The sequence below is a fragment of the Chionomys nivalis genome, chromosome 5 (assembly GCF_950005125.1).
Source record: "Chionomys nivalis chromosome 5, mChiNiv1.1, whole genome shotgun sequence".
Lineage (NCBI taxonomy): Eukaryota > Metazoa > Chordata > Mammalia > Rodentia > Cricetidae > Chionomys > Chionomys nivalis.
The window spans coordinates 89705683-89731704 of NC_080090.1; the positions used below are offsets into that span (position 1 = coordinate 89705683).

Sequence of the window (26022 nt, forward strand, 5' to 3'; positions counted from 1 at the left end):
CTGTAATCTATCACTCAGGATAGATTCCCTGCAATCTATCACTCTGGACATGGAGGAATATCTAATCAAAATAATGTTTGGCTACAGAGTGAGTTCAAAGGAAACCTGGTCTACATGAGAACTTGTCTCTAAAAACAACAACAACAACGCGCGCACACACACACACACACCTTAATACAGAGCATGTACCTGCCCATTACCCTCTGTATCTCTGTATAATTTGTTTAATTTCTTCTAGACTTGTCTCTTATTTAGAACCAATCTCTGGACATGGAGGTTCCTGGAGTGTCTCAGTTTCACGGTGTTTCGCTAACTAGTGAGCCACACCATTATCTCAGCACCATCTGTTCCTCCCATGAAGCATCATGACCGGGTCAAGATAGCTCCTGCCACATGACAACAAGCTTCAGCCAGGCCCAATGCACTCCAGTTCTGTTGGATACAGCCTTTTCCTCATAAACCCTGAATTCTCAATGGATTTGCTCTGAACTCAGCTGCAGATATCAATCCTTTTAATAGATCTACAGTTACCAGAGAGAAGAGGGCACCCTTCACAGCTGCCCCAGTGCATGGCCGGACCTCTGCTTAAGCCAGGCCTGGAAGAGATTCTAAGTGGACTTTCCATGACTGCTGAGTCAATGACTTTGGTCACTGCCTCCACTTCCCTGCATCTGACTCCATACCAATGGTATCATTGGCTCATATCACCTTAGATACTCCCTTACACTGCAAGCTGCCGCTGCAGCATGGCTCCCCTTGCCACCAGTCAGCTGTGCTGGCCAGACCAGCTCAGTCTTTGCTACATTTGCCCCGTAACAAGTGTCTTCGTGGCCTTCCTTGTGAAGCCAAAGGCTATGTCTGCTAACTTCAAGGACTCGCCTTGCTCGAAAAATCCATGAAAACACTGGATGGAATGTTTCCTAATGATCCCAATAATTATAACAACCTTTGAAACTAGTACAACGTCAATTACGCTTCAGTTGATCTCCAGTGTGAGTATTGACATCAATGCTGGGGTTGCTAAATCAGTCTACACCACAGCCCCTTGCCATCCCATAATCTCCGTGGAGCTTGCCTCCATCACTGTGGCATTTTCTAAGCTCTGGGCTCCTTAATGGCCCCAGAATTTCCATTATGTGACTTGTGTGAAGTCGCTGGAGATTAAGTGGTACCATTCTGTTAAGTCTCTGGACACTTAGTGTCGAGGTTCTACAAGGAGACGCCCTTCTGTTAGGCCAGCACACGAGTATTGTGCCTAAGTGACAGACACTCTACATCTGTTCCCTAATTCATTCTGAACGCAGTTTCAACTCATCCTCAAATCTGATTTTAGGCCTTGGGTTCTGCAGTAATTAAATCATTCTCTGAAAGCTGGCTCACCTGTTTCAAAATCAATCAAGGGCAAAGAAATCAGAGCAGAGTCTAACAAAGATGAATAAGAGGCGGTCATAGCCTTTTTCAATGCATCACTGGTTTTAATTCTGAATACAAAATGCTTTTCAAAAAAACTACTGTCTGAAAAGTATACAGAATTGTAAAAATTCAGTTGCGAACACAGACTTCTTTTTTCAACTTTTTTTTTTTTAAAAAAACCTCTCCAGAAGAGAGTCTCCTTGTGAAAGTTTACTTTAATAGAAATGTCTTCAAAATATCAAAAGGAAGTCACCTCCCAATATTATTTAAAACTGTAACCTAAACAATGAGAAGTGTTAAAATCTCCATGAAATTCCCCCGACTTCCTGGCTCTCATCTCATTACCAGCCTTCGGTGCCCTTATTCTGTACTTCAGAACCTGATGATTTAGAAGCTCAAAGACGTCCTCGGATAATAACTCTACCAATTCAGGCAAAATTAGAAGCTCTGAGGGTAGAAACTATTCTTAATGCCAAATGTTTCAGGCCAGTAAAGCTTAGAGGAATATTCTCTTTTGTGCTCCTTTGGAGTGAGTGTTCATGGCCATGCTCCCCTTCTCCGGTTTGCGGATTATGACATGCAGCCCTCCTACTTGGAAACTGAGCTGTGTCTCCCTTACATTGTAACTCAGAGCACAGCCCTCTGAGTTGCTAATAAGTGCCGGAGAAGTGTGAGATCTGCTGCCTGGATGCAGGCGCAAGAGTCAGAATAAAAGTGGGGCAAGAATGCTTCTGTCTTCTCTGAAAGCAATTAGGAAAACTTCAAGAGGGTGAACGTCTTCCTGATTCACATAGGGACCAGGTCAAAGGGTATATAATGTGGTCTTCTTAAATAGAGCACATTGAAATGATCCTCTCGACTTACAGTAGAGATCTGTGTGTGAGAACCACTTTCTCCAGGAAAGGCACATACGTGTTGCTTATTCAGGAACACATACCTGCTCACTTAGGGGCTAACAAGCAAAACACAATAAACTCAAGCTTTGTGCCCAAATCTCAGCATTTCCTTTTTAGCTTTCACTCATAAAATTCTGAGCCTATTATTTTTCTGGAATTTCTCTCTTCAAAACGAAGTCTTAGCCAGAGGAGAGGGTGCACACCTATAATTCCCCACACTTGGAAAGCAGAGCAGATGAACTGCTGATTTTAAGCTGGTCAGAGATACATGCAGGACTCTCAGAAAGAAAATAGAAAGAAGCCTTGGGGAAGTTTTATTTCGTCATAAAAATACATATTTATATATTCTGTAATCATGAAAATAAAAGGGGATGTATATGTAGAAGATAGGTTTATAGTGATAAGTGTTACTTAAGAATGTAAAATGCAAAATAAATATAAGCTGAAAAAGATTATGAGAAAACACTCTTTTGTTTTATATGAGATGTAATAAGTAGCATTTAGATGAAGACTGCTTTTCAATGCATATCTTGAGAAGTTTGAATGCATATGTGTTCTCTCTCTCTTTCTCTCTCCCTCGTTGTTGCAGTGTATCATGTTATAAATGATGCTATATCTTAGAAGCACCCTAATCCTCTTGATCATCAACAACACATAACTTGAAAGCTTCCCTGGGAGGTGTAAGGAACCAAAAGAATCCTTTCAGCTTTTGCAAGTCTCTTACTGCAGAGAAGAAGGCAGTAAGATCTCAGAGGACCACCCACACATACAGACAGGAAGTAAGAGCAAGTCCCATGCTGTACAGACCAAGTGGATTAGCAGCATGCCCAGCCTCTGTCAGACCCCAAGCAGGTCTGAGGTTCAGCCGCAGTAATACGGGATCCTCATTCACGGCGTTCCAATTGGATTCCCTTTGAACGTACGCCCTTTCAAGTGAAATTAATCAATCTCTTTATCACCCTTGCTGCATCTGGAGCCATAATCATCACCCAACTGCTGAGAAAGAAATGAAACCACTAATCGCACAGGGAGTAGAGCTCAGTGTTCAAAGCAGGAAAGTTTTTATTAAGTTCTCATTTGAAAAGTGATTTTTCATGACTGGCCATACAGGACATGCTATGATCAGGAAGCAATATTCCTATTGCCGCCTGCTAAGTCCTTTGGGTTATTCCCAATACGCGAGTGACTGCAGACTTTCTACAGCATCTAAATTATCCACTGACTACATCTCAAGATTAGCTTGTAATATCAACACGTAAGAGTCATTTAATTCTCTGAATTCAACTCAAATGCTGATAAAGCTCAAACCCACAAATGCCTCATAATTTATAGCCATTCAATATTCCTACCAGCAGTCTCGGTCTCCCACTTATAAAAGGGAAAACTAACCCACATGCACATAGTTGTAATCTTTGAATCCTATCAAACTTTAAATGACCCAGGGAGAAAACACAGCTGCCTTTCACTCTAAACTAGAGCACAGAATCTATCTTTAATAACTGTAATACACTATCCAGTTAGCTTACCTAATAAGATTGAGCATGTTCCACCAGAAGAAAAGTTGCAGAGTTAAATAGTTTTGCAATAGCATCTAAGACAGCAGCAAGTATTTATCATGCATGGTACACAGAATGATAAGCAGGAGTTGCTTAAGCCATCTGCTAGTACCCAATGCAAGTGAGCTCTAAAACAAAAGCAAGAAATTTAACTCTCTAGGCATTAGAATGTTGGAACAGTAGAAATAGAATATAGGATTGGTCTTTAAGTAAAGTTTTATTGAAATGAAAGTTGTACCAGGCACTTTCAATAAAACACTAAGAAAAAGACACTGGACAGCTCTTGGTACTTTAAGTAGTTTTTCATTCAACTGAGACTATTTTCCTTAACATAGCTTAATGTCACTGTATAAAGTGTTTGATATGTTGATTTGTTCCTGGAACAATGACTTACCCGTGATCATGAAAAAGGTCATTTTCAATTATAGTATTCCAATTGACTTCTAATACATTGTAGGCTTCTGCGAAGCAGCAAGTACTGAAAATAAGCTCAATTCTGTTTAACATTCAGAAAGTTTGGGGAAATCCACATAGATTTCAAATATTAGTTTTAATGTGATTTAAACTTTTGTTTAAGACAGGGTTTTCCTACACGGGTTCAAGAGCTGTGCTTTGTGTCTGTCTCCTGGGCAGCTGAGAACTCATGTGTGTGTCACCATAGATCATCAATTTTGAATAGTCTTAACCATTGGATGAAAACTGAGTGATGAACCACTGCAAACTACAAACTACGCACTTTTTAATTCTCTGTATTTTTTTTATAATAACAGTTATAATAACAATCCGGAAAAGGAATCTAGAAGGCCAATTCTATTCAAAGAAAAATATTTACAAATAAAACTAATTATTGAAGGGCACAAAGCTTAAACACTGAAAACTGTAAAGTATTGGTGTGTATATTTAGGTCATAAATAGTTGTTCTATATTCACAAATTAGAAAACAAATATTAAGAATTTGATTCTTTCTAGGCTGACCTAAAAGTTCAGCATATGCATCAAAATTGCAAATTTTCTATAGAAATCGTCAAAATCAATGGAATTGGAAACAGCAAAAATATCTTTGAAGAACAAAAAGGTTAGTAAAATATCACTTTCTAACTTAAAATGGTGATTATCAAGACAGTGTAATACAGTAAGAAAAAGACGATAAATAGAGAGACAGGTTGATGGATGGCTATCCAAAAAAATCTTGCTTAAAGTCAATTGATTATTTTTGTGGTAAAATTTTTAATTATTTTGAAAGCAGACCAAGGAGAGTTTTTCCTCATGGCATTTTCACACATATACATCACCATACGTTTTCCAGTTCCTCCACATTTTTAAATGACCTTTCCCCCAACTTTTCTAGACTCCTCTCGCTGGTCCACATCTGCCTCCAAATATTCCTCCCTTCTGCTCTCAGGTCACACGCATTCCTTTAGCTTCTCTTTCACTTCCCTCCAACCTCTGATAATAGTTCTTTTTCTTGTTTTATATATACCTTTCCATGTTCATCTCATGCGCGCGCGCACACACATACACACACACACACACATACACGACCAATGGCAATATTACCCAATGCGAACAGTATAACTTTATTCTAACAAATTCTGCAGGGTCAATGGGTATTCATATATAAAAAGTGAATTTCAGAGCCCCTTTGTATTATATTGAAACTTTATAAAAAGTAACTCACTCACAGGTCTCTAAGTAGTAAGAATATAAAAGCAATTTAGATAAAAATATAGGACAAAATTGTTTGAGACCATAAGTAAGGCTAAGTTTCTTAGATGCAGTAGACATGGCAGATAAAGTATAATCCATAAGACCACTTGTAAGTTAGACTTCCTTTCAAAAAAAAAATGCACATTTCAAAAGACAAAATCAAAATCTTACCCAGCAAGTCATATGATAGTACGAAGTATCTATAAACACAGTCATACCCAATAAAAGTATAAGATTCAGAAGATACTGTGAACTATTGAAAGTTAATAAGACAAGCTCCCCAGTTTATAAACGTAGAAAGATCTCCAGAGACATTTCACCAGAGAAAACATATTAATGCTAACTAATGCTTGCAAATGTAATGCTATCATCCATTAGTGAAATTCAAATCTAAGTCATAAGAGATAATATTTCATTCCCACTGAATGGTGACAGCAATGGAAAGAGACAGTAACAAACCCTCAGAAGAAACTGGGAAAGCAGGGTCTCTCATGCATTTCTGGAAGGAACACAAATGGTACAGCCATGTTAGAAAGCAGTTTATAGCTTTTAAAAACATAAGCCTGCAGTAGCCATGCAACCCAACAGTCTCACTACAAAGAAAGATAAAAATATGTGTCTACCAAGGTTTGTACCTCTCATTAATAATAGAATTATCTATAGTAGCCAGCAAATTGAAACAGTCCAGAAGTCATCTGTAGCTACAATGTTTTAGGAACTTTACTGAGAAGTTCAAATAACATCATGGATGGTAGGAATTGAGACGAAGCCACCTACAGATAGACTTTTGACTACCATCTAGACTGGTGATCTTTATCACACTCACATTCAGAACCAGGAAGAGTACAAATGGCAATCTTTCGTGTGCATGTGTGTGTTTGTGTATGTGTGTGTGGATGGGAGGGTGTGTGTTCACTCATATGTGGGCTGAGAGCACATGTGTATGATTGAGCACATGCATGAGAGGTACACAGGCACATGTGTGGTATGGGAGCTTCATGCATCTCAACTGCCCTTCATCTTATTATTTGAAGCAAAGGGTCTCAGTTGAACCCAGGGCATAAACCTAGGGCTACTCTATCTAACCAGTTTGTTTCAAGATGCCCTTTCTCTCCCTTTGAGTGCTGGAATCATAGGTAGGCTACCATGCACACTCAGCATTTAAGGGTTTGGGGATCTGATCTCCAATCAAGACTTGCTAAATCTTATTAAAAGGTAAACTTTCAATAAACTTGCTTCAAGCATTCAGACGGCTGTATATACAGTCTTTAATCAGACCTCAGGCTTACTTTGATGTCTGACTTGTTTTGAATTTTGCTTCCTGTTCATTTCATTTAAGAATCTCTATTTCTAAATTACAATTCAAACTAAAATATCAAAGCCTTCCACAGAGAAGGGAGATATTGCCAGGTGTCATGCAGGAATTACTCCATTGATAAGCTCACTACCAGGAAGGCACTTTTTCTTTATTAGTTACCAATCCAATAACTCAATACAGCATATATCCAGACATTCAAGACAATAAACACTGTAACTAGATTTTTAAAAAGTAATGTTTGAATGTGAACAATTGTATAAATATATGCCTCTGTGTGTGTGTGTGTGTGCACGCACACGCATGCGCCCACAAGCACACAGGGGGAGACCAAAAGTCGACCTATGGCGTTATTCCTCAGGAGCCATTATCCTTATATTTTAAGACAAGGTCTCTCACTGGCCTGAAATTCACCAATTACACTTGGCTGACAGGACAGCAAGCTCCAGGGACACGCCTGTCTCTACCTCCTCAGTGCTAAGAGGACACATGCCTTCACAGCAGGGGTTCTCAAGCGGGTTTGGGCGACTAATCTAATCTATCTCCCCAGTCCCAGCTTTGTTCCCGGTATTGTTGTTTGGTTGGTTTTACATTTTAACTCTGGCAAAGATTGCTGGCCAGTTGATTCAACTACTAGCATATTTTTATAGTAAAAGCTCAAAGTGAATAACTGAATCAGTTACCATAAGATTAACCCAATTTAACTGCTTTACATTCCACACTATCAGCCTGAGGAGAGGAGATCAATGGTGTATGGGAAAACTTCTCATTAGGAGGGGCAAAGGGAGGAGCTTGATGTGTGCATGTTTCCAAGTCCTTTTCGGACTCACTGAAACTATAATAACGTGCATCACAGTGGGGAACAATGGGACCTGGAAGGTGGAGAATGGAGACAGGGCCCTAAGCCTTTTGACACAGAGAAGATAGAGACTGAGACTCCATAAAAGAGAATGCTGACAATCAAATGTACATTTATGTGTGCAGACCCGGTGAAGGTTTGGGGACTAGAGGCATTGGGGAAGAAGTATGCTTGTGTCTCCAAATGAACACTAATTAAAAGTCCATAAAAGGAATGAACTGACCTCGTGACTCTTTCCTCTGTCTTTGGCCAATCTCTGCAGGAAAAATAACAATATTCAACTCCTCAAGAGAGCATTCCTGAGCTAAGAAAACAAAACAGAAGACAAGAATTGGACACCCTACTCAGAAGAAGGATGAGGAGTAAACCTGAGGTCCCTCTGCCAAGGCCACTCTTGCCCTTTCCTAGGAGCACAGTGTAGGGAGGGTTGTTTTCAGGAGACAACAAGGAGCCCTTAGACAAAGCCCACTCACTGTAATCAGCTGGGAGCATCCTTAAAGGGCTATGATCGGGAAGCTCTGTCAACCAATCACATCTAATTAAGGCGTGGCTACCTGGAGCCCAGGAAGAAAAACTGGGAGGACCCAGGTGCTCTCGCTCTCTCTCTCTCTCTCTCTCTCTCTCTCTCTCTCTCTCTCTCTCTCTCTCCCTCCCTCCCTCCTTCTCTCCCTCCCTCCCTCCTCTCTCTCTCTCTCTCTCTCTCTCTCTCTCTCTCTCTCTCTCTCTCTTCCTGCCAGACCTCTCTCTCTCTCTCTCTCTCTCTCTCTCTCTCTCTCTCTCTCTCTCTCTCTCTCTCTCTTCCTGCCGGACAGATAGGAAGTCGGACCTCCCCCCACTCTTGTAGCATGAGGTTCCCCTTATAACCATTTAAATATAATTGTTATTCTTGAGCTGGCCTGGTTATTCATTATACCAACCTAATTCGCAACAGGGCTGGGTATCATGTCTAGGAGTACAAGCTGGTATCCCATCTCACTAACTAGTGAGAACGGAAGTGGTGGTAAAGTTGGTTTAAAACAAAAAAAAAAACAAAACAAAAACAAACAAACAAACAAAAAGCCTGCCTAAGCAATGAAAGGAGCCAGAGACAGAGATCCACATTGGAGCACCGGACTGAAATCTCAAGGTCCAAATCAGGAGCAGAAGGAGAGAGAGCACGAGCAAGGAACTCAGGACCGCGAGGAGGGCACCCACACACTGAGACAATGGGGATGTTCTATCAGGAACTCACCAAGGCCAGCTGGCCTGGGTCTGAAAAAGCATGAGATAAAACCGGACTCGCAGAACATAGCGGACAATGAGGACTACTGAGAACTCTAGAACAATGGAAGGGGATTTTTGATCCTACTGCACCTACTGGCTTTGTGGGAGCCTAGGCAGTTTGGATGCTCACCTTACTAGACCAGGATGGAAGTGGGTGGTCCTTGGACTTCTCACAGGGCAGGGAACCCTGATTGCTCTTAGGGCTGACGAGGGAGGAGAACTTGATTGGGGGAGGGGGAGGGAAATGGGAGGTGGTTGTGGGGAGGAGGCAGAAATCTTTAATAAATAAATAAATTAATTAATAAAAAAAAGAAGAAAAAAGGAAAAAAAAAGCCTGCCTAAGGAGCTGGAAAGATATCTCAGGCACTAAAGTGCCTAAGAATCTGAGCTTGAGCCCCAGAACCCATGCAGGGAAACAACAAGCAGACCAATAAATAAAAACAGTCATGTGTGGTAACATATGCTTGTAATCTCAGTGCTGAGGAGTTGGAGACAGGACGATAGCCAGAGCTCACTGACCAGCCAGCCTTAGCCTGTGCGGCAAGTTTCAGGCCAGTGAAAAGACCATGTCTTAATAAAAACAGTGGACAAGGCCTGAGGAAGGTCAGCTGAGTTATCTCCTGGCCTCCAAGTGTTTGCAAATCCACATGAACACACACACACACACGCGTGCACAAACACACATGCACACACACTCATGAAAGACCCCCAGTAGGGACCTTCCCTCAGGTGGAGACCCCCAGACCCAAGAACCAAGCCGAGACCACGGATCGGATGCAAACTGCAAGAGGTTTATTAGGTAGACACAGGTACCTGAGGGCGGCAAAGTCTTTCGGAGGCCTTGCCCGCCCGCAGACTGGGTGAGGGTTCTTTTTATAGCAAAAGCAGAGCACAGAAGCTGATGCATGGTTACAGGGATTCCATTGGTCAGTACAAATAAGGCGAGGGGTTTACCCTGAGGACAAGTTCCTCAGGAACATCAAGATGTGATAATAGCTGACTTGACTCTATCTAGGGTACAGGTGGGTTTCCCCAGAATTTTCCGTTCCCCTCCCAGGTCAGATGTCTGACCACAGACATTCTGTTTGGCAACCTCTGTTTGGCAACCTAAGAGCACTGACCTTGCCCTGGACCTATACTTGTTTGTGTGCAGGCCCTACAAAATGGCGTTACAACGGCTAAGCTGGGTTTAGGCAATATAGCAGGGCTGGGGGTCTTTCACTCACACCCTGGGGATATTTTTGCCATTTTTATCAAGAAATAGAGCACAGGCATCTTAGAGATAGGTTTCACTGGTGGAACATAGTAACGGTGAGAAAACTTGACATCCAGGCTCAGTTGGAACACTCTATACCTCTTCACATTTCTCTGAGGAGGTTTGCCTAGAGGACTGCAGCCATGGGGTTATAATTCTACATTTCTGGAAGATTCTGTGTGAAGAGGTGAAACAGAGATACTGAAGTCTCCCCAGCTCTCCCAACCACAGTTACCTGAGTATTCACAGGCTATCTGGTAAGCAATCCTTCCAGATAACCCCGGTCCCTGACACCTGTCCAGAACACTAGCCAAACAGAACCTCAATGTGGGAACAAAATTAATGCTATTGTTGTAAGCTACTATCTTTGGGTGAATTTATATAACAACAGAGAGTTGGGACATGATTATAATCTGTGTGTCACTTAGATGGAACCCCTGGTGTGGCTTGGATAAACAGAGGAAAATAAATTTCTAAAGACAAAACCATACATGGCTGAGTAAACAGACCAGCAAAGCTGTACGTCAGTGGGGACTACAAGCTGTGTGATCTTCATACAAGAAATAAATGAGAACCTGTGCTTTCCAAGACAGTGTATTTGGGGACAACTCTATTGCTGTCCCTTAGATGTCACTTTCAATGACACAGTTCCAGGATAAAGGTCTTTAATTATGACTGGGTTTGTATTTTTAAAGAATTCATTTTCAGTGACAATGCCAGCTCATCAGTTTAGAAGTCCTGGCCATGAACTTCAAGAACTGATCAAAACAGAGAACATTTAATTGTCTAAAGACTTATTTTATGACAATGTGAGAGACTAAATAAATAGGCAGTCACCAAAGAGAGTCAAGGGCTGCACACCACAGAAGCCACAAATAATGAATGAATGAATGAATGAATGAATGAATGAATGATGTAGGAATGGGGCTTGGAGAAGAGATAAGTGGTGTATGGAACAACACAGGCAATCGAAGTAATAAGAATCCTCTCAACAGAAAGGTGTTGTGCTTATGAAACTCGGGCAGTTTAAAGCTTTTAGAATAAGTACAATACATTATAAACTTAAATCACAATATCTGGAATGTTAAAACACTGAAAAGAAGCAGGCCAAGAGACACAAGCTTGTAATCTCAGATACTCAGGAGGGTGAGACAGGAAGACAGCATTTCAGGCCTGCCTGGGCTACAGGCTGTGTTTTAAGCCACCCTAGGCAACTAAGCAAGACCGTGTCTCCAAATTGAAAAGAAATGTAAAAGAGGGTTGGGGTTGCAGCTTCATTCAGTACACTTGCCTGGTATTGACAAGACCCTAGGTTCAATCGCCAGTAATACATACATCTGTGAAAGGTAAAAATAAATCTCAGAACCGTAGAAAATGAATGTAGCAAAGCACACACACACACACACACACACACATCTGGTTGATGCCGAAGAGAACACTATGGAAAACAGGCTCATCTCTAAGGCCATCATCATGCAGTTTTAGAAAGTCACAGATAAAGATGTTGGAAAGAGTAAACAAATAGGTAGGACTGCACCAACAGGAGGTCTCAGTGGCATCAATGTCTGCAGTCTCGGAATTGGGAGCATTAAGACACAGCAGCTTCAATACCGGACATTTTGAGGGAAAATGCCTATTAATCTTAACCTTACACTCACGATTCCCTGGTGGACTTCTTATGCTGTCAGAAAATGCAGACTAAAACTGACTTGGGAATGGAGGGTTTAATTGGCTTATTTCCCCCATCAAAATCTACCAGGAAGGCAACTTGCTCATATATACATATGTGTGTGTGCATGTATTTATGTATCTATGTATGTATTTATGCATGTATGTATATATACATATCTAGGCTCATTATATATGTGTGTATGTATATATACATCTCTAAGCCACACATGCACATATATGGTCCATAGTTATATATACATATGTGTGTATATATGTATATGTTCACACACACACACACACACACACACACACACACATATATATATATATATATATATATATATATATATATATATATATACCCACTAAGGCCCACCTGCCCAGAGATGGCATTGACTACAGTTGGCTGAGCTCTCTTACATCAATCATTAATTACAAACAGCTCCACAGATGTACAGGCCAATCTGATGGAGGTATTTTCTCATCTGAGATTCTCTCTTCCCAGATGACCCTGGTTTGTACCCACTTGATAAACCTATCTATCACACAAGCTACCGTTCCAGTATATGACCAGCACAGAGACCCTTTTCGATAGGAAAAGATTTGAAGAATGACTGCCACCATACCTCTCTGAGCAATACTATTTAGACCTAGAAATAAAGCAAGCAGGGTACCAGAAGAGTGAGGCAGGGATGAAGACACACTCACAGTTCAGACCTGTGCTGTACTTCAAGTGAATCGGGGGTGGAGGCTGTGGAAAGACATACAAAGTAGAGAATGCCAACGAGTCTTTAGATTTGAGCCTCGGTGCTGGGCAACACTGAGTAGTGAATGGAGCATTAGGAGAAAAGCAGTAGTCGACCTCAGGAAAATGACGCAGAAGAAATACACATAGGAAGCAGCTTTTCAGTTATCCATAGAGAGCTAAACAATAACCGATGGCATGCACTGCAGCGCTGGGTTCAACAGAGAGTCTGCATAGGAAATAACCATTGGATGAACTGACCTAATAAAAATGCTGAGAAGGATTGTGGTAAGAAAGAAATGAGGAGGAAGATGAGAGAGGCATCCTCTGATGGCCTTGGAGCAGATCCACGGCAGCAATCAGGTGCATATAACCCAAAAGCTAACGATAAGGAGTGTGCTAGTTGGAAACAGGGAGGTGGTTAGGTGACATGGTGAACACCTGTAAGCACCTCAGTTAGCTGAGGCAGAAGAATTGCTAGATCTTTGAGATCTGTCTTAGCTATGCAGCCAGACTGTTTTACAAGATAGAGAGTGTGGAAGGAGAAAGGGATGGGTAAGAATGGAAGGGAGGGACAGAGACAGAAATGTAAAGGTAAATATTAGATTTTTTTCTGAAAAGAATTGACACAGACAAGCTACAACAATGGACTCCATTTGGGCAACAAGGTACTTAAAGTCCCTCCCTTAAGCTGAGAACTCCAGCTGCACCTAAGGCCATGCATATCTATTCTGTCTCTTTTCAAATAAGAGTTAAACACCTTTGCAGAACATGATCAGAGGTCACACTGTTAAAGGAAAATATACACACAGATTCACACCAACACCACACACACACACACACACACACACAGTGTGCCTCATTTTACTTAAGGCGGACCATAACTTATCCAACATTTAGTTATGTATATCCTAGTTACCTGGGCTACATAAGAACTGTAAAATCTCCTCTTGCCATGAAGTCTACACTTTAGTTCTATTTAGAAAGAAAAAGCAGACTAATTTGTTTTGTTACATAATACGTATTTTTTTTTTCTTACCACTTGGGAGCATTATAAAATTAGGTCTTGAGGTCTTTAAGGACAAGTAATTATAACTTTTAGCAGTAAAATTTATGCTATATATGCCAGTGCTTTCTGATATTTCAGGAGTAACACCACCAAGGGTCTATTAAATACATGCCCCTTAGATGATCTAATGTCCACAGAAGTAATTAAAATGATTTAAATTTAATCTAATTCCCAAAGGAAATATTTTATGGATTTCTAACAGATATTAAAACAAAATCTCTCTTCTAAGAACATTTTGTTTTCTCTAAGACTCTTGAAGATTAGGATGTATGTGTGCAATATATATAATGCAATTTTCCTTATAATATTTTAGTGCGGATAATATTGTTTAGGCTATGGCCAACTGTGAACATAGATAAGATAGTTTGTTCTTTTGCAATATCATTGACATAATGTAATTTTATTCCAAGTGAATAATTCTGTTTTATTTACTTTGCTCATAGAACAGAGATCATTACTCTCACATTTATCATGTAAGGGTTGAAATTAAAACTTTCTGAAAGCCTAATATGAGGACAAATTTAAACCTCAAATCGGTAAGATCACTTCTTTTCTTTTCTTTTCTTTTTTTTTTTTTTTTTTTTGGTTTTTCGAGACAGGGTTTCTCTGTGGCTTTGGAGCCTGTCCTGGAACTAGCTCTGTAGACCAGGCTGGTCTCGAACTCACAGACATCTGCCTGCCTCTGCCTCCTGAGTGCTGGGATTAAAGGCGTGCACCACCATCGCCCGGCTTAAGATCACTTCTTAATAACATGCATGTAACTGTCAAACAGTCCTTATTTTATATGACTTAAGAAGTACATTACATAAAAACTTAAAAACACAGAAATATAGATCCAGCAAGCATGATACTATCAGATAACAATGATGGAAATGGGGGCTGGAGAAGATGTCTCATGGTTAAGAGTGCGGAAACCCCCAGCTTGGTTCCTAAAACTCATGTCAAGTGACTCACAACTACCTGTGACTTCAGAACTAGACTACAACCACACAAACACATACACACTATTTGTTTGTTAAAAAAAAACTGGAAAAGAGGCAAAGACAGAAACAGGAACAGTAGCTAACATTGAGTAGCTTGTTTTCAATATATATTTCAATATTTCATCTTATTATGTCCTCTTTTAAAGATCAATAATTGAGGCTCAGAGAATGGAAATGGCTTGGGATTTGGGGGTGCCTCCCTGGAGACAGAACACTGTGCTAGTGTGATTTACACTACTAACAGGCCCATTACATGTTGATGAAAACTAAGAATCTTTTAAAACATGATCATGAAGAAATAACCACAGAGCTTGTTTTTTTTTCTTTCAAATTTTATTATCAAGAACCAAATTTATTTTGCCATCTTTTTATAAGCTCCCTTGTAAAATGTGGTTTTGGCTAGTGAAAACGCTCTGGAACAAGGTATCTGTGAAGGCTCCAGCTCTCCATGAGCGTGCTAAATCTCACCGAATTTTACACCTTTAAATCTGCTAAAATGGTAAAGTTTATGTTACGTGCATTTTAGCACCATGATTTTTTAATGTCATTTGGCTCCCGAAGGATGTAATCAAAATGTTATTCTCTACATATTCAGGATCACAAATTCTGAGTGCAGATCTGCATCTCTATAGCTATGCTTTATTCCAACCTCTTTGCTGCTGTCTCCATCCTGTGCTCAGATTGTGCAGATCCAACTTTGTGACTGGTACCTAGTCACTGGTACCTGAATTTCATACAAGGTCAAAATGTAAGTGTGGCCCATGTTAAGCACCTCACGGCTCACTCTCTGCTTCCTCTACAGCACAGGAGAAATGACTTAATTTCCCTTTTAAATTTTTATTTATTTTTATTTATTTATTTATTTATTTATTGTGTGTGTGTGTGTGTGTGTGTGTGTGTGTGTGTTAGGGAGAGAGAGACAAAGAGAGAGAGACAGATAGACAGAGAGAGAGAGGCCACTGCTCACATGTGAAAGAGAAAGGACAGTGGGTTCTGTGGACTGAACTCAAGTCTTCAAGCTCTCAGTGGCGAGCCCTAAGTGACAGTTTCCTGGAGCCTCCTCAGCCACACAGCCTGAGTCACTTCACTCAACAAGGCAAAATCACAATCTCCCTTGTGTTTCTCCTTCCCCCCTGTGCCGGGTTTGGTGTGAACAGCCCCCATGGGCTCATTGGTCCCCAGTTGATGGAACTCATCGAAAAGATAGGGCTGAGTCTTCATTGGAGAGGATATGGTGTCACTAGGGGTGGGCGTTGAGGTTTCAAAAGCCAAAGCCATTACCAGTTAGCTCTCTTTCTCTGTGCCTTACTCTTCTGGATCAACATAAGCTCTCAGCTACTACTTTGGCACTATTCCTGCCTGCCTACTGCCATCCTCTACCAGCACGATGGTCATGGACTCTGACCTTCTGGAAACATGAGCTCCTGATTAAATGCTTTCTCTATAAGTTGCCTTGGCCATTTTCTTTTGTCATGGCAACAGAACACTAAGACACCACTCTAATGGCTCTACCTTAATCCCTGGCTTTTCAACCTAGGCCCTGAAGATAGTTTTAAGGCCTGATATTTTGTTCAGGTTGGGTGCTTCCTTGATCATTTCAGAATGTTTAGCTGTATCCGCAGATGCAGGTAACACTCTTCATCTGCAGCAAGCCGAAGTGTCTCAAGAAATCATCAAAATCATGCTTGATGATTAGATAAATCTGCCCTTAAATAACGCAAGTCCATTCTTAAATCTCTCTGTCCCTAGACACGCCTGCCCTCAATATGTCTTATGTACTTAAGTCTGCTCTTATATACATTTTCCATTCAACCTCTTCACAGCAGCCTCGCTTCTGTGATCTTGGAGCAAGCTGCTGAGCTCACTCTTCGTCCCCAGCACCATCTACCCAGTCTCCCTGACCTGCCTCTTCTCACGGCTTCCCGAAATGATCTCACTCAGATCTTACTGGGAAGAATTTCAGCTCATGTCATGGTTCTATGAACTCTGATATCTTTCCGTTTCATCCAGCGTCACAGCTCTGACAGATGAGGACATGGCTAATATGTTCCTGCTACCTCCGTGCCCTGGGTTCCTGTACTCTCCCGGGGTTTTCTGCCCCAGAATGCTTGTTTCCTCCCTGGACCTGTTTTTGTTTTGTTTCTTTGGGACAGGATGTCACTGTGTTACCTTGGCTGGCTAGAGGCTCACTATGTTGGCCAACCTGGCTTGAACTCACAGAGATCCACCTGTCTTTGTCTCCTGAGTCTAGGATTAAAGGTGAAGACTATCATATCCAGGTCCTCCCTAGTCCTTACAGAGCAACACCCTGCACTTCTGCCTTGGCACCCCCGTTTGCCATCAATACTTGCCTTCCCTCATTCCCACAGCCATGGCTTTCTCTTGCCCTAGGTCTTTTATACAGAGCCACTTCCTCAGTGAAGCCTTCCAACAGCAGCCTCCTTCAGCTCCCGGTCTCCCCTCCACCCCATACCCCCATCTTCCTGTCATGCTTTGCTTCACACCGTTTCTTATCATATCATGTAGTTTCTAACTGCTATTTCTAAGAACTGATGATTTGGTTTATTCTCCATTTTTATGTATCTTGTGCCCTTGTAACACTGCCCAGAACATAGGACTCGGCAAATATTTATGGAATGAGCACACTTCTCGAAGCCACTACCAAGAATGCATGAAATAAGTACTTCTTATGGCTTCAGAGACTTTGGTCCCACCCTTTCTTAACGAAGCAGGTACTTACAAACAGTCACAAATTTAAACTTAAAACAATAAGCAAGTTCAATTCTTATCTGGTCCTCCTGCCGGAAGGATCCTTCCTCAGGCCTGGGCGATGGGCTGCCTGACACTAAGTATAGATCTAATGTCCTCATGGTTGAGGACAGGTGCTGGGAAGTGTTGGCAGATCAGTGACTCCACAACCAGCAACTTCCCAAGATCCCTTGGTACAGCAATCCTTAACAACATAGCATGACCCTCTCATCAATTCAGTGTGTTTTCAAGACCTAGACTTACCTAGAAATGGCTCCGATTTATATGAAGTTAATTGGCATTTAACCCTTTGATTAGGGAGAAAACAGTGAGATTAGCAAAGAGTTTAAGTGGATGCCATCCGATCTGAACCAGAAAGATAATTTCCAGGTTTCTGGTGTAAAATGTTTACCTGCATCTTCAGAAAATTTGTTCAAATTCCATATTACATCAGACCTCTATCCATCTGTGTTCTAGATATGATAACATGTAATCAATTTCAACAACAAAAGTTTTTCATTTGAAATATAATAGGCTCATGTTTCTCTCTCTCTCTCTCTCTCTCTCTCTCTCTCTGTGTGTGTGTGCACGCAACAGACACAAAGTGTTAAAGAAAACTTTAAATGTTATGACCCCAAATTGTTCCACAAGATGTGATGACTTCTGAAGGCAACTGATTGCTTAACTTTAAAATAATATTTTATTCATATCAGCATTATGTATAATAGCAAACAATAGAAACCACTGAGATGCCAAGCAATTAAATAAGAATATGGAAGAATACTCCACAACCTTTAAAACATAAGACTGGTATGTGCAACCCAGTATGTAATATTCTTCAAGACATCATGGTATGATGAAGTCTATCTACAAAAAAATGTAAAGATTCAGTTGTATGAAACCAAATTTTTTTCGCAAGGACATTTTTTGGAACCTTAGAAAAGAAGTGTGTGTGGGTTACATGGTCTAGAGATTCGCTTTTAATTTTTCACTGTTGAGATTCCGCTTTTGAAGTTGATGGTCGTATAATAACACTTTAGTAATAGAACAGTGGTTGAACAACCCGTTCACAGGGGTCACCTATGACTATCAGAAAACACAGGTATTTATATGACAGTTCATAACAGTAACAAGCTTATAGCTATAAATTAGCAATGAAAGTAATGTTATGATTGGGGGTCACCACCATGTGAGGAACAGTATCAACATGGCAGCATAGGAGTCTTGCCAACCACCAGTTTGGGAAGAGAGGAGCAGCAGTCCCTGCGGAAAATGGAAACATCTGCTTCGATGTCTACTTTGAACAATGCATTGTATCTTCTGGAGAGATTTCCCTCCTCAGAAACTCAACTGCTTACTTTTAGAAAACGCATACATAAATTTCCTTCTAAATAAGCTCATTTTCCTAACACGTCTCATTAATGCTCCAGATTTGCTGCTTTCCATTTTAATTGCATTTCTCAGAGAGCATCAGACAGTGAGGTAGCCAGATAAAGTTTAGATTGATGAAATGTTTGTCTTGTGTGGACTCGGGAGATGGCTCTTTTTGTGAAGTATGGGCCAAGGTCAGGAGCTTGATTCCCGAGAAGTCAGAGAGACCAGACATAGTGACACACAATTACCATCCCGACACTGTGGGGCAGACACAGGAAGACTCCTAGAACATGCTGGCAGTCGCCCTACCTCATTGGTGAGTTCTAGGCCAAGAAAAATTTACACTGATCTCTGGTTTCCCCACACATACCCACCCCTACAAACCATTTGACTTTTGTGATTAAACAATATATCCCCCTTTACAGAAATGTAATATTGACTTAAAAAACTATCTCTAAAGCTTAGCAATACTACTAACTGTGTGGGGAAAAAACACAAATCACTAATGTAGTATTGGATCCTACAATTAAATTAATTTATAGAGGTTTTAATGCAATTAAGTTTTCTCCAGACTGTATCTCTAATGGTACTGGGATATTTTACTTAATATACTTTAAAACATAATTCACTTCATTTTTGCAAAGTCATTTAAATATTATGAATATCACTTTTATACATATTTCCATGGTGACAATATGTTCGCAGTCTATTTAATTTACAGATGATGGGACCAAAATGAAAACTCTCTGAGGACCGTAGATCTTTTCCACCACCACATTTCCCTACCAGGATATTAAGTGTATAAGTTATCTATACTTGCACAAATGGACTCCTGAAACAGTAATAAATATCATAAATGATCTGATTGTGAAACTTAAAGAAAATTAAAATCCATAACAAAGAAAGCATAAGAGATACAAAGAGCCATATGAGAGTAACAACCCTATGTTTGGGGGTTCATAATTTAAGCTAATAAATTATTACAGGTGGAAATAAAAATGAACAAATCTTTTAATGGGAAAATTAAGGATACAGTTAGAGAGTGTAAGTTATACATAAACTTTAAAACCTAAAATCAATTCTTCCATAGAAATGCATAAGGAACTGTACACAAAATAGCAAAGGGTTTCTAAATACAGCAAGGAGACTGTGTAGTTACCACCCATAAATAAAGGTGTTCAGATAATTATGTTTAAGATTTTTTAAAAATTTTTGTGTATATGTGTGCATGTGGGTGCCTCTGGAGGTCAGAGAAATATTAGATCCCCTGGAGCTGGAGCCACATGAAATGGGAGAGGGGACTGAACCTGGGTCCTCTGCAAGAGCAGCAATAACTCTTAATCCCTGCATCGTCTCTCCAGCCCAGGTTAGGTAATTCTTCATGCTTTCAAGCCCACATGTAAATAATCTATACTAGAGGATATTTAACAATAAAGAGCTAACTAGTTTGAACCCTGAAAGAAAGACAAACAGAAAATTGGTCCAAAGCCTTTCAGCTGGGGATATCTGCTCCAGTCAGATGTCATCTTTCATTTCTCAGTTGAAAAAATAGTTGGCAAAAAAGAAGTAGATGTAATGGTGAAAAGGAGTGTAGTTGAGAACAACACAAAAATTCTAAAGGATAACAAGTATCACTGATTTGGGTGGCAATTAAGCAGAAATGAAAATCTAATATAAGGGAATGGGGACATGGCTTAGCTAGTAACAAACAATGCTTGCTACCTTTGTTGAGGACGTAAGTTTGGTTACCAGCACCCATGTGACCAGCTCACAATCCCCAGTAACTCAAGCTCCAGGGAATCTAATACTCTCTTATGGCCTCTGCAGGCGTGTACACACACACACACACACACACATACACACACACAAAAAAATAATTAACAAACAAATAAATATAAAAATCTTTAATAAACTTAATGTAAGCTGCATATTAAAGAGTCTATTTTCCCTCCGAGTATTTCCCAGTACCCCATGAATATGAAGGATTAATCTTGAAAATGACTGTGGGACAAGTGAACAGCCAGGACAGTCTTACCTGTTTTCCAGATGAACTGATTATCCTTTCTGCCTTCCAAAGGAGCTGCTTGGGACAGCAGGAGAGAAACCACTATAAAGAGCCTCCTCATGCTCCTCAGAACCCAGTGAGTGACAGCCAGATCACTCCTTGGAAACATTCTTCAGATTTTTCAGCGTCTTCACTTGCCTAATCCTGAGAACAAGAGAAAGACAGGTGAGTGCTACCATTGGGCAATCAGGGTATGCTCTGACTGCAAGTGACTTTCATGTGACCATATAACAGATGCCCCCCACTACACAGTGTTTTATTCTTAAAAGTAATCATATTTGGAAGCTGTCTCATATAGTTGCTTCCTGCTGTTCAGATGAATTCCTTGAGGGGCTCACAACTGAGGAGAGGAATGCCACACAGTGCTAAGACCCAAAGAGGGTGAGGAAGGAGCATCATTAACAGCAGTGAGTGGAATGACTCAGGAAGAGTCACAAGGCAATATCTGAGAAGAGCCTTCGGGAGATAGAAAGGCTTGAAGTAGTCAAGAAGGACACATCCGAGAGAATAGAGCACTGAAATCTGGCTATGTTAGTGTTCAGGGACTGGTAATTAAGTGTGTGGTTGCTTTGAAGGACATGAAGGGGAGGGAGGAACAGGTGCACTCCATGCCCAGGAATCACTTCCTTGAAGATGAGATTTGGAATACAAGTTAGGGACCAAACTGCAAAGGGCCTTGAATGTAGGGAGGGAATTTGAAAGCAGCAAAGAACTTTTAGATACCTAAGATTAGTGGTCATCAGTTACTAGTGAGTAGGGCTAGATAAGTTGGGGGTCAGGGTTATGAAACTGGTGAGATAGTTTAAGCAACTACGGATAAGTAAAACAATTAGGAGAGAATAGGTAAACAGAAGATAGACTAGGCAGAAAGCATTCAGTGGAGGATTAGATATGTCAGCTAAAAGGAAAAACTCAAACAGAACAAGAGATTATAAAAAGTAAATACAAGAACAGATGGCACCTATCACTGAGGAAGCAAAACCTCTTGAAACACAGCTTTGAAAGGAAAGATTCAAGTAAATATTTTAGGATATATGAAATCTTATGTACCTACCATATATACATGTAGAGTTATATTTGTTTATTGGGTATTTTTGTAATGATAGTGACAGAACTCAGGGTCTCATACATGCTAGGCAAATGTTACTCTATACACTGCAACCCCAGTTACAGATAGAACTTTTCTAAACAAAAGAAAATTACACCTAGAGTGGAAGAGAATGGAAATAACCTTGATATTAGATTATGAAAAAATATATACACAGATACATATATACACATGTGTATATGTATACATGTATAGATGAATTAATATATAGATTATAGATGGATAACAGATAGATGATAGATTAGATAGATAGATGAAAGAGAAGATAGATAGATAGATAGATAGATAGATAGATAGATAGATACATACATACATACATACATACATACAAACATAGATGATAGATGGATAGATAGATAGATAGATAGATAGATAGATAGATAGATAGATAGATAGATAGATAGATAATGGGGTCACAATGTGAAAAGTGGCCTGAATACTTTAGAAGTGTCACAGGTAAACATTAGTGCTCCTAAAACCCAGCAAAGTTACTAAAGAATGGTGGTTACTTTGAATCCTAGCAACCAATAAAAAAGAAATAGCTACTATAATCCTGCACAAATCCTTATTTTGAATTCCTGAACTAGAGTAGAAAAGGTTAGGTGAGTATTAAGCATGCATGAATTCATTTCTCTCTGCTCCCAATTGTGTGTGTGACTCATTTCAGGCTCCTACTGTGACCTCTATACAACAGTGGACTCTAACCTGAACTGTGTGCTAAAATGAACCTTTCTCCCCTAAGTTGCCCATTCTAAGGGTATTTCTATTACAGCACCGGAAATAAAACCAGGACACTACCTTCTGTTTGACTTGTTTCTTATAAGGAGTCATTGCTCTATTCCTACCCACTTGTAGAATTAATTTATGCAGTGCTCCTCATAACACTGGTGATGCTGAACACTACCAAATAAAACAGACAAGATAGGAGGCATCTGAGGCAGTCTCAGACATTCCAAGAATATATCAAGGGTACCATGGCAAAGCACAAATGAATAAAACTTGTTCTAGAAGGAGCCAAGCAATGAACTTTGAATACACAGCTCTGGTCACCTGCCTCAATCCTGGGATGAAGAACGTGTTTTAAAAGACAACCAAAAGCTCTGCTTCAATCTTCTATATCACACACAAGTATTGAGAGGAGTAAAAGTGAAGAGTTCGGGCTGAAATAAAACGAGTCCACTTGTTCTCTGTTTATTATCAAGAGTGGCCTGTTAGCAGATTTCATGGCTCCTTGGAGGCACTACTAGACTCAGCTCTAAAACTTCTGTCCTTGACAAGTGAATTGAGTACACATCCTTGATGCCAAGAGCCAAAGATGTGATTCATCACAGCTGTGCCTTTGCTAAAGTTTTAGCATCATGGACCCTAAATTGGAGTTTGTTCTAAGGGCCCTAAGAGTTCACATGATATTTTTTTTTTATGAATCAGAAAATGAGACCTTCTTCTCAAGTAGAAATATTTTGAAAATGTAGATTGTTCTGACTGAGAGTTCTTCTCCAGAATTCCACTAGGCAATGTCCTGGGTCATGTGTGTATATACAAGCATGTTCTAACTGCTGCTCTGGTGAATATCACACACACTCACACACACACACACACACACACACACACACACCAACATCGGGATGCATGTTCTCCCTCCCACTCTGTTGGTGGAACTTGAGAGAGCTAGAAAGGCTCTTAGAGAGTAAGATGAGACATAATTAAGCCACAGCTCTTGCTTCTGCCTCAACTTCCCAAGAACTGGGATTAAGAAACATGTGCCTTTCATGCCTCCATGTATCATGTTAAAATCTGTCTAGGCCTTTTTTCTCAATAGACACTTCCAATGGAACCAGGCTATTATTTCACTCAGAAAGCAATATATTTTCTACAAACACAAATGAATGATTAATTGTATAATATAGATTTGATAAAAGACTGGTCTGGACATTTGTAGTAAGACATCATTTCCAATTACTCTGCTGAGAAAATAGAATAAGCTATGTTGCCCCATAAAATAATAACCCTTTCTATGACTCCTACAAGGGTAAAAAATATACCTAGGTAAAAGCAAATGAGCTGAGTATTACACAATAAGGGGTTCTAAGTTTCATGTCAAATGGAGTTAAATAAAAATAATTTGTTTGGGGGTGACCTATGATTGCAAAAGTTTAAAAAAAGGAATTAGCTAGAAAGACCAACTTTCTACTGAAGCCATACCTTTTCATGACACAAAACTGTTGTAGGAGGCTGCTTGTTCATTTCCCAGCCACCTGGACTCCCAAAACAGCACACAGAAACTGTATTATTTAAATCACTGCTTGGCCAATCACTTAAGCATATTTCTAGCTAGCTCTTACATCTAGAATTAACCCATTTCCAGTATTTTATATTTTACCATGTGGCTATTGCTTACAAAGTAAAGTTCCAGCATCTGTCTCTGATGGGGCTGCATGGCTTCTCCCTGACTCCACCTTCCTTCTCCCAGCATTCAGTTTAGTTTGCCCTGCCTAGCTAAGTTCTGCTTTCCTATAGGCCCAAAGTAGTTTCTTTATTCATTAACCAAAAAAACCCAATACATAGAAGGACCTCCCACATCATTTTCCTTTTCTGTTTTAAAAAAGGAAAGTTTTAAATTTAACACAGAAAAATTACAAGCAAAAAAAAAACAAAAAAAGCTATAAAGCAAGAATTCAGTTATTGTTGTAAGAGGTGCAGGCTGCTTTTCGTACCATCTGGCTCCCGGCCGCCCAGCTAGCATATGCCCAAAATAATCACACAGAGATCTGTATTAATTAAATTGCTGCCTGGCCCATTAGCTCTAGCCTCTTATTGGCTAACTCTCACATATTGATTCAACGCATTTCTAATGATCTGTATGTCACCACGAGGCTGTGACTTACTGGGAAAGATTCAGCATGTCTGACCTGGCAGCTTCATGGTGCGTAGCTCTCTGCCTGCCTTCTTCCTTCCAGAATTCTGCTCTGTCTACTCCATCCATCTAAGGGCTGCCCTATCAAAAGGCCACGGCAGCTTCTTCATTCAACCAATAAAAGCAACACATAAAAAGAAGACCCTCCTACACCAAGCTATAATAGTTATATCTACTTTATCTTTTATTATAACTAAGAAAAACTATAACTATATATTCTTCAACTCCATCAAAGACTCCAGAAGTCTATAATATTACCTAAGTAAACAGGAAGTGCATTGTAAGAAACTTCCAAATCTTTAGAAGTGACAGAGACATCTCACTGCCTGGACGGTCACCCAAATTTCTTTTCTACCACTGGGGCATCCATCTTCAGCCTACAGGCTCATAGCATCCAGCAGACTTTTCTATAAAGCAGAAAATTTCAAAGACAGTTAAGCCTATATTGGCAGTTTGTCAGTCACTTTCTTCTGTGTCCTGCAGAATGTCTAGCAGATTTTTTTTCATGAAGCAGGAACCCCTAAGGACTATCTCATTTTCTTCAGGTAGCTTCAACATTCATGTCTCTGTGAGTCCCACATGTCCAGCTCACACAGCATAATATCAAGCAACCCAGGCAAGAGCAGTTTCTTGCCTGAATGGCTAACCAACACCATAAGAAGCTTCTTTGGTGACCATCATCCTCTTGAAGTAATTGGTGCTGACATGAGCAGATGTGTCTCATTGTCATGAAAAGTCCTAAGTTCTTAAAACATTTTAAATGCCATATTCTGCAGGTCTCTGAAAGATTTGAAGAATACCTATCTAACTGAAATATATCTCTATATATCTAGAAAACCTAACTAACATGACTATAAGGTTGTGTCTGGTGGGGGCTCCATGGCCTCTCTCTCAATTCTGCTCTCTTTCTCCCAATGTTCAGTTTAGTTTCCCCTGCCTAGCTCTGTTCTGCCCCACTTTGCTATAGGCCCAAAGCAGTTTCTTTATTCATAAACAAATAAAGCAATACATAAACAGAAGGACCTCCCACACCACAAAACTGTCACACTCTATGTGGCTTTGTAGGATGCATTCTCATGCA

At 40.2% G+C, this 26022-nt stretch overlaps 1 protein-coding gene across 1 annotated transcript in view; it reads right to left on the minus strand.

The window, feature by feature from the left end:
- Thsd7b (thrombospondin type 1 domain containing 7B) overlaps positions 1 to 26022 on the minus strand; it is an 871002-nt gene that overhangs the window by 693894 nt on the left and 151086 nt on the right. Inside the window, exon 2 of the mRNA XM_057770607.1 lies at positions 20890 to 21063. Within this exon, the coding sequence (XP_057626590.1) occupies positions 20890 to 21028 (139 nt within the window). The 5' untranslated portion in view covers positions 21029 to 21063. The remainder of the gene's footprint in view (positions 1 to 20889; positions 21064 to 26022) is intronic.